Source organism: Octopus bimaculoides, chromosome 14 (assembly GCF_001194135.2).
Source record: "Octopus bimaculoides isolate UCB-OBI-ISO-001 chromosome 14, ASM119413v2, whole genome shotgun sequence".
In the NCBI taxonomy this organism is placed as follows: Eukaryota; Metazoa; Mollusca; class Cephalopoda; order Octopoda; family Octopodidae; genus Octopus; species Octopus bimaculoides.
In genome coordinates, this window is record NC_068994.1 from 16,689,008 (window position 1) to 16,698,763 (window position 9,756).

Consider the following 9,756-nt stretch of genomic DNA (forward strand, 5'->3'; position numbering starts at 1 on the left):
TAGCATGGAAAGCGGACGTTAAACGATGATGATGATGATGATGATGCAATGCTAAACTATAATATATATATATATCTTAATATAATAATGAGCATAGTGCTTTTATATATTTGTATATATATATATATACATATTTGTACAAAATCACAGTAGGATTAGGATGGAGTAGGAGAAAGAGTAGTATAAGTGGAGGGAGACGAGAGAAAATAGTAATTCAGTGAAGGAAAAGTAGTGAGAGTAATAGCCCTGACTGAATGAGAGTGAGAGAAGTCATTGCAATGAGAGAAAGGAAGTGGCAAAAAGGGCGCGTCGTGTATCTTCTATTTTTCTCAATCACAACATATGAAGGAGAAAGGAAGGGGTAATAGATGAATATCAAAGGAAGGAGTGAAAAAAAAATCAGCGTCTCAACTCCATGTGAATATATGTGTGTGTATGTAAAAGGGAAGTATGTGAATGCTTGTGTGTGTGTGTGTGTGTGTGTGTGTGTGTGAACAATGGAAATGGGACAGTGAATGTTCAATGCTGAAAAGAAAAATCAAACAGCATTTCAACTCTGTTTGAGTATATGTGTGTATGTCTGTGCATGTACAAGGGAAGTATGTGAATGTTTGTATCTGTGATTATTATGTACCCTATTTTGTACCTTACTTATAATATATAAAATACTGTAATTAACCGTCATTTTCGATGGCACAGGGTCAGGTAGTGTATATATATATATATATATATATATATATATATATATATATATATATATATATATATATATATATATATATATATATAGTGGTGAGTAGCTAGCAGAGTACCCATCATTTGGGTAATTACTACTTCCGAGGTTCTACTAGTTAGGAAAGATATATAGCCTGGATTTTATCTACTCCATTCCCTACTATATATATAATATTGTTCATTGTTACAAAAAATATAGAACTGCTTAAGAAGTGCTTGAGTCAAACCCAAGACAAAAGATAAGAATTAAGATATAAACTTAAATTAGGCAATCATACACATACAGTTATAAATTCGACTTAAAATGTGCATACATGTATTGAACATATTGACACATATGAATATTTTAAAAAAGTATTTATAAATATAAATATATATATAAATATACATAAAAATACATGTAAATAAAACCCTTGTGGGATACCTATGGAAGGAAGTGTGAGAAAAAGAGAACTGATAAAAAAATTTTGTACTAAAATTAAGAATGGTTAAGAGTTTCAGTTAAAAGATCCATAAAGTTCAATGTGTTTTTTAAAATATATAAATAGTATATAAGGTATATATATTAGTTCAAGGAAGTCCACTTTCCACGGCCATTTCCAGAGTTCATGTCCTGGTAGAAAAATTAATAAAAAATCTTACAAACCAGTGAAGTGTGAAGATGTATGTATATGTGTGTGTGTGTGTGTGTTTTCATCATTTAATGTCCACTTTTCTATGCTTGCATAGGTCAGTCAGAATTTGTTGAGGTAGATTTTCTATGACTGGATGCCCTTTCTGTTGCCAACCTTCCCCTATTTCCATGCTAGGCAAAATATCCCCATAGCTAAGCATGCTTTTTAAAAATAACTGGAAACAAACAGCTTCACTTGTATGTGTGGCACTTTGGGTACACAAATACACACACACACATACATGCATCCATATATACAATGAGCTTCTTTCAGTTTCCATCTACCAAATCTACTCACAAGGCTTTGATGGCCCAAAGTTTATAGTAGAAGGTATATGCCCAAAGTGCCACACAATGGGGCTGATCCCAAGACCCTGTGGTAGGGAAGCAAATTTCCTACCATACAGTTATGTTTGTGCTTATCTATACATACATTGACCGGCTTCCGTGTTAGAGGCACATAAAAAGCACCATTCGAGCGTGGTTGATGCCAGTGCTGCCTGACTGGCTCTAGTGCTGGTTGCATGTAAAAAACACCCACTACACTCTTTGAGTGATTGGCATTAGGAAAGGTATCCAGCTGTAGAAACCATGCCAGATCGGATTGGAGCCTGGTGCAGTCTCCTGGCTTGCTAATCCTCAGTCAAACTGTCCAACCCATGCCAGCATGGAAAGCGGACGTTAAACGATGTTGATGATGATATAGGTGCAGGTGTTGTTGTGAGGTAAGAATTTTGCTTCTCAACCACGTGATTCTGGGTTCAGTCCCACAGTGTAGCACCTTGGGCAAGTGTCATCTACTATATAACCAAAGCCTTGTGAGTGGATTTGGTAGACAGAAACTGAAGGAAGCCCGTCATATATATGTTTGTGTGTGTGTGTGTGTGTGTGTGTGTGTAGGCTTCACGGAGACAATGACTGAGATCTTTGGCATTATGTCGTGCTTGAGAAGAAGACCCATCTAGGCGAGCAAAATCGCAGTTGTGGCAGATACTGGTGTCATTCAGATTGGTGCCTGTGCCAGTGGCATGTAAAAGCATACCAGTGTCACGCAAATAGCATCCATGCTGGTGGCATGTAAAAGCAGCCATTACACTGTTGGAGTAGTTGGTGTTAGGAAGGGCATCCAGCCATAGAAAATCATGCACAGCCTTCCAGTGTGCCAACCTAGTCAAACCATCCAACCCATGCCAGCATGAACAATGGACGTTAAATGATGATGTGTGTGTCTTCATATCTGTGTTTGTCCCCACATCACTGCTTGACAACTGGTGTTGGTGTGCTTACATTCCTGTGACTTAGTGGTTCAGCAAACAGGCCTATAGAATAAGTACCAGGCTTTAAAAAAAATTATTCCTAGGTTTGATTTGTTTGACTAAAACTTTTCTAAGTGGTGCTCCAGCATGGCCGCAGGCCACAGTCAAATGATTGAAGCAAGTAGAAGGATAAAAGGATATATATATATAGGGAGAATTCACAAAAAAAAAAACAGACGAATACAGGTGGTGTAGAAAACAAATAGCTGTATTAGCATAATGCTTGGGAATTGAAAAAGTCTTTAAAGTTTCAAGCCTACACTCTTCCAAAGCTCTATTTCACATTTTGTCCATCTACAGTTGGAGACCTATTTTTGGAAAATGACAATCCCATGAGTGATGCAGTGAAAGTGTTTATTTTGTTTGTTTGCTTTTTTGGAATGATTTGCTTTTGAGAGTTAAATATATTAATATATTAAAAAAAAAAACAATCAAAATGTACTTTAATATTTAAATTAGTGAGGGTTGTAAGCTGGCAGAATTGTTAGCATGCTGGGCAAAATGCTTAGCAGCATTTCATCCATCTTTACATTCTGAGTTCAAATTCCACTGTGGTTAATATATCTTTCATCTTGTCAGGATCAATAAAATAAGTGCCAGCTGATCATTGGGATCGATGTAATCAACTTATCCCCCTCCCATGAAATTGCTGGCCTTGTGCCAAAATTTTGTAACCAATATTTAAATTAGTGGTATTTTAGTATGTATTTCATAATTGTGCAGCTTACTAAGTGGAAGATCTCTGAAAAATGCCTGTTGGTAGTGAACAGAAGACCATGTGTATATCCATAAACACATGTTTGTGTTTAGTGTGCGTGTGTGGTTGTGTATGTGCGTGTGTTTTTGAAACCATGCCAAACACTATAAAAGCCAGCATTTTTGTAGTCTATGAACCATATACCATTGTTTTAAATTCCTAAAAGTCCTGTCTTTTCAGTTGTGTCTACAAATGTGTGTGTAAACAATTCTCAGAGCGGCTCTATACAGACCTGATCAATCACATCCGCCGCCACTTAGGCCAGGTTGATTCCCATCTAAAGGAGTGTGTAAGTAACTGTGCCTTGAGTTTTTTTGTTACACCATTTCTCTCTCTCTCTCTCTCACACACACACAGGCACACACTCACGCATACTCACACACACATGCTTAGGCAACAGATACACAAATGCACTAGTACAGATTGCGTGCATACACACATACACACATGAACATATACAAGAAAACATGAAAATTTCTTTGTTTCACCTGATAAATGGGCTGTTGGGGTCGTTGAGGAATTTAGAAGAGATAATTAGGGATAGACAGGCATACCTCAACATATGAACATTTTAAGTTACATCTTTTTCGACTGGGCTGTTTTTTTTTTTGTGTCTTTTTGCGAGAAATTAATGGTAAAGATAAATCTCAACTTCAGTCAGTTTATCTGACTTTATGTTGGTCTCAGTGAACATCTAAAAACATGAAAATCAAATAAAATACATGTGAAAATATATACAAATCATTTATTAAAACAGGTATTCTTTTTTATTCTTTTACTTGTTTCAGTCATTAGACTGCTGCCATGCTGGAGCACCGCCATGAAGAATTTTAGTCGAGATTGACTCCAATACTCATTTTTTAAAGCCTGGCACTTAGTCTATCGGTTTCTTATGCCATGCCACAAAGTTACAGGGATGTAAATGAACTAACACCGGTTGTCAAGTGGTAGTGGTGGTGATGATGATGTGAGACAAATACACACACATATATATACATACATATACAACATGCTTCATTCAGTTTCTGTCTACCAAATCCACTCACAAGGCTTTGGTCAGCCTGAGGCTATAGTAGAAGACACTTACCCATTCTGCCATGCAGTGGAACTGAACCTAGGACCATGTGGTTGGGAAGCAAACTTCATACCACAAAGCCAGCCCTCTGCCTATATCCAGAAAGCTTCTATTGTCTCTCTTGAAGCAATGAGTAAATAACTCAGAAATTGGTCACCTGGATAATTCTCTTGGACTGGTCAGAAGTACAGTACATTATTTACAAAGGGTAGTTAGTATAGAATGGGTGGAGCTCTGACCAGTTAGCTAAGTTAAAGTGCAGAAATTTGTTCAAGGGACAAGAGTTGTACTCTAGGAAAGAATGGTGTTGGTTGCTATGATTAAGTAGTGATCAACCACTCGAGAGGGAAAGGGGCTATGATTTCTGAATAAAGTATTTACTCTTTACTCTCTTTTACTCTATTACTTGTTTCGGTCATTTGACTGCGGCCATGCTGGAGCACCGCCTTTAGTCAAGCAAATCGACTGCAGGACTTCTTCTTTGTAAGCCTAGTACTTATTCTATCGGTCTCTTTTTGCCGAACCGCTAAGTTACGGGGGACATAAACACACCAGCATCAGTTGCCAAGCAATGGTGGGGGGGACAAACACAGACACACAAACACATACATATATATATACGACGGGCTTCTTTCAGTTTTCATCTACCAAATCCACTCACAAGGCATTGGTCAGCCCGAGGCTATAGTAGAAGACACTTGCCCAAGGTGCCATGCAGTGGGACTGAACCTGGAATCATGTGGTTGGTAAGCAAGCTACTTATCACACAGCCACTCCTAGCCTTGTTCTGAAATAAATTTGGAGTTATAGTCCTCTGAGAGAACATGTAGGTTTAACAACCTAAGGATTACAATTTAAATGTAGTTGGGTCTCATCAACTTCAATGTAAGAATCAGGTAATGTTCTCTCAGTAAGATTGTGGTATATTAATTAAGCAGACTGTTTATGTATTAATCAGTATCTAAAAACATTTAGAGCAAAACTTGAAATACTCCTGTTCACTTTGCCTATGCTTTAGACTCTGCTGAAAGATTCAGTCACCAATTTCCCTCTCTCATTGCCCCAAATCTACCTGCACTACATTAGTACATCCTGGCATTCATCCATAACAGTTGAATGAATAGACTGGAGACACTGGCATACAGGAAATTACTAGAGCTTCTCTTATTATTATCGGACTGGCTCTTGTGCGGGTGACACATAAAATACACCATTTTGAGCGTGGCCGTTGCCAGTACCGCCTAACTGGCCTTCGTGCAGGTGGCACGTAAAAGCACCCACTACACTCTCAGAGTGGTTGGTGTTAGGAAGAGCATCCAGCTGTAGAAACTCTGCCAAATCAGATTGGAGCCTGGTGTAGCCACCTGGTCCACCAGTCCTCAGTCAAATCGTCCAACCCATGCTAGCATGGAAAGCGGACGTTAAACGACGATGATGATGATAATCATCATCATCATTATTTCATTTAATTATTTAAAAAAAAGATTTTGTTGGTTAGATAGGCAAGGCTGGTGACATCTAATACCACATCCATTATACGACAGTATGGTAACATTTTATGTCAGCTGTACATATGTTACCTGGATAACGGTGTCCTAACTAAGATAATAAGTGTTAGAGTAAGACATGGAAGGTGAGAGTTATGGTGCTGAATAATCTGGCAAATGCTAAGTGTTGTCGTTGAATTACATCTATCTTTTACTTGTTTCAGCCATTGGACTGCAGCTGTGCTGGGGCACCACCTTGAAAATGTTACTAACAAGGGTGAGATTCAAACTCATGCAGGGGGACCCCAATGGATTAGAAGTCCATCACTTTAACCACTCAGCCACCTCATCTCTTGATACATATGCAGTATTTTAACCCTTTAGCATTTAAACCAGCCATGTCCAGCCCATGTATTCTACCTGTTTTATATTCAAACCAGCCATATCTGGCCTCTCACACATAACCTACAATGTCATTCTAAAACTAATCAATCTCATCGTGGAAATTTCGAAGTTGTGAGAAATTGCATGATTAATTAAAGACAATGTGAATAAATGAGCATTACATTTGACAGAGTAATCTGAATGCTAAAGGGTGAAAGCATTAAACAAAGGAGTAGTGAGGTGACAGAAATGATAGGACACTGGACAAAATATTGTTTTTAGATTTATCTTTCTATATTCCCTCTAGAACTAATGAAATATGAATTAGCAATAATTGATTGATTGGATTGAACTTAATTGATTTGATTACACACCTTCCTCTAATTGTTCCTCACCGAATGCTATAAATATTTCAGAATAGTACTGAAGTTCCATTTTCTTTTTATCTGTTGTTAGATAAACTGTTGTATTAACATTGATGAAAGAAAAAAGAGAAAATCAAAAGACTTTTAGGTTCTGTTTTATTCTGATTTACTTCCTTAGAGTTATTTTGACACTGAAGAAAATAAGAATTTTTTTTTATTAACTATATCACTAATACATAATGCTATGGCTTGCTGAACCGTGTAGGTATAGAATTGTTAACTGAAGACTCCACAAGAGTCAAGGGAAAACTGCAACACACCTAATGAAAAAATTACCTTGAATTTCTTTTTAGTAGTCCAGCTTGCCTGATAATGTGTCATGTCTCATGTGACCTGCTTCTCAGAAAAGGTTGCCCACTAGTCTAAAGTGTGTAACCTATAACTGGTATGACACCGAGTCCATCAATTAGTTGAGGAACTCTTAAATATCATAATCCATATAACTGTGGTTTAATGGTTAGGGTATTTGGCCCATAATTATAGGGTCGTGTATTTGATTCCCAGCAGCATGTTGTGTTCTTGAGCAAGACACTTTATTTCACGTTGCACTAGTTCACTCAACTGGCAAAATGAGTTGTACTTGTAATTCAAAGGTTTGGCCTTGTCACATTGTGTGTTACACTGAATCTCCCTGCGAACTACATTAAAAGTGCACATGTCTGTGGAGTGCTCAGCCACTTGCACATTAATTTCACAAGCAGCCTGTTCCATTAATTGGATCATCTGGAACTTTCGTCATCTTAACTAACAGAGTGCCAGTTGAATAGACATTGTATGTGCAAATCATGACTTTATATATATATCAACGAGCATTATATGGTCAATGAATGTTTTCTTAGACTGCTGTTTGTTGAGATGGACTATTTGTTTGGATTGGAGAGAGAGAGAGATTAGGTCTACCAGGATGTTTTTCTCTAGATTATCATTTCCTGCTATCTCTGCCTACAGCAGAATGCTCACTAATATCAGTTGCTTCCATAGTATGAATCTATGTTCTTGGACATATCTCATGTTAGTTTCATCAGTTATACTCTTCCATGCTGGCTTTGGATATGTTGGAAGAGAGTATTAATTTTGGAGTTTTGGAGCTCAATTTACGCTTACAAAATTCTATTTAACCTGTAGATGGGATCCTGACAGGTACTACCATTCCAGGTTAGAACAGGCTTGAGATTAATGGGTGACTCCACACTCTCACAACTCCAGAGCTCCTGAACTGTAACCTCACCAACAGATGCAATTTAAACTGGCCACATCTAACCAAAATATTCTACCTGTTTAATGTTCAAGCTGGCCAGATCTGGCCTCTTACACTTATCCTACGTTATTATTGTAGTTTGTAGAAAAACTGCAAAATATTATTCAAAGATAAAACCGTGCCGAAGATGAAAATTACAGTAATGGCAAGATTAAGATACTGGATCACTGACAATATAGTCATTAGTTTAACCCTTTAGCATTCAGATTAATTTGTCAAAAGTAATTCGTATTTATTCACATTAAAAAAAATTTATCTGATATTATTTTGTAGCTTCAAGATAGGAAAGATGTAATTGCTTATTTTTAGAATGACATTGCAGGGTAGGTGTGAGATGCTGGTTCTGGCCAGTTTGAGCATAAAATGTGTAGAATATCTGGGCCGGATACAGCTGGTTTAAACACTAAAGGGTTATCCTTTAGATTTTAAACTGGCTATATCTGGCCCAAATATTCTACCTGTTTTTATGTTCAAACTGGCCAAATTTGATCTCTCACACTTACCCTACAATGTCATTCTAAATGTAAACAGTCACATCATTGAAGTTTCAAAGCTACAAGATGATGCATGACTAATTCAAATTGATATGAATAAATAAGCATTACACTTGACAGAGTAATCTGAATGCTGAAGGGTTAATGCCTAAATATACTAGATACACTACACAAAGATGAAGCTTTCATTTAGTATATTTAGGGTAGGCCAGTGCATTTCTATGTTACACTGAGCAATGTCTTTATAGTCCCATGGCTTTTAGTATTCATTAATTCACAACTTTAGTTGAATAAAATTTAATAATAACAGCAGTAATAATGACATGTGTAATTATTTTTATTTCTTTTATGTTTTAAATTTTATTTTCATTTTTTTTTACCTATTCAGCGGAGTGATTCCACAATGTTTGTTGAACGATTTTCTGTGTTAATGAACCAGTATTTACAAGCTTTAAATGGAATTGTGCCAATATTCAATTACATGGTGAGTAGTTTTGCTAACAGCAGTTATGAACATGATTTGGGAATTGTAATGGATTTATCTTTGGACCAAGAAGATGAAAATGAAATGATTGACATTGTACAATGTTATTTCTTTTATATAATTTTGTTCTCAAATCCTTTTCAGTTATCATCAACCATTATAGGTGATGGATAAGGTATTTAATTGTTGACTCCTGGTTCTTGAGTCTTAATATGGAATAGGCATTCTGTTAATTTGTGTTTTTCTAGACAGTCACAGGTATGCCTGTATGGATATGATGGAGTTTGCTTTGTGACCACATAGCTTTATTTGTATTTCACTGTATGGCACCTTGGGCAAGTGTCTTTTGACTGTCACCTCAGATCAACCAATGCCTTGTAAGTAAAATTGGTCAACAGAAACTGTATGGAAAGGCGGTGAGCTGGCAGAAACGTTAGCACGCCGGGCAAAATGCTTAGCAGTATTTCGTCTGCCGTTACATTCTGAGTTCAAATTCCGCCGAGGTCGACTTTGCCTTTCATCCTTTCGGGGTTGATAAATTAAGTACCAGTTACGCACTGGGGTCGATGTAATCGACTTAATCCCTTTGTCTGTCCTTGTTTGTCCCCTCTGTGTTTAGCCCCTTGTGGGCAATAAAGAAATAAGAAACTGTATGGAAAGGCGGTGAG

At 37.1% G+C, this 9,756-nt stretch overlaps 1 protein-coding gene and 1 non-coding gene across 2 annotated transcripts in view; one reads left to right on the forward strand and one right to left on the reverse strand.

Moving 5' to 3' along the window:
- LOC106881673 (CDK2-associated and cullin domain-containing protein 1) overlaps positions 1 to 9,756 on the forward strand; it is a 46,493-nt gene that overhangs the window by 27,998 nt on the left and 8,739 nt on the right. The window contains exons 4-5 of the mRNA XM_014932140.2: positions 3,662 to 3,770; positions 8,993 to 9,088. Of these exons, the coding sequence (XP_014787626.1) occupies positions 3,662 to 3,770; positions 8,993 to 9,088 (205 nt within the window). The remainder of the gene's footprint in view (positions 1 to 3,661; positions 3,771 to 8,992; positions 9,089 to 9,756) is intronic.
- Trnar-ucu (transfer RNA arginine (anticodon UCU)) lies at positions 6,313 to 6,394 on the reverse strand. Its single transcript has one exon. It is a non-coding gene; the product is annotated as a tRNA-Arg (tRNA).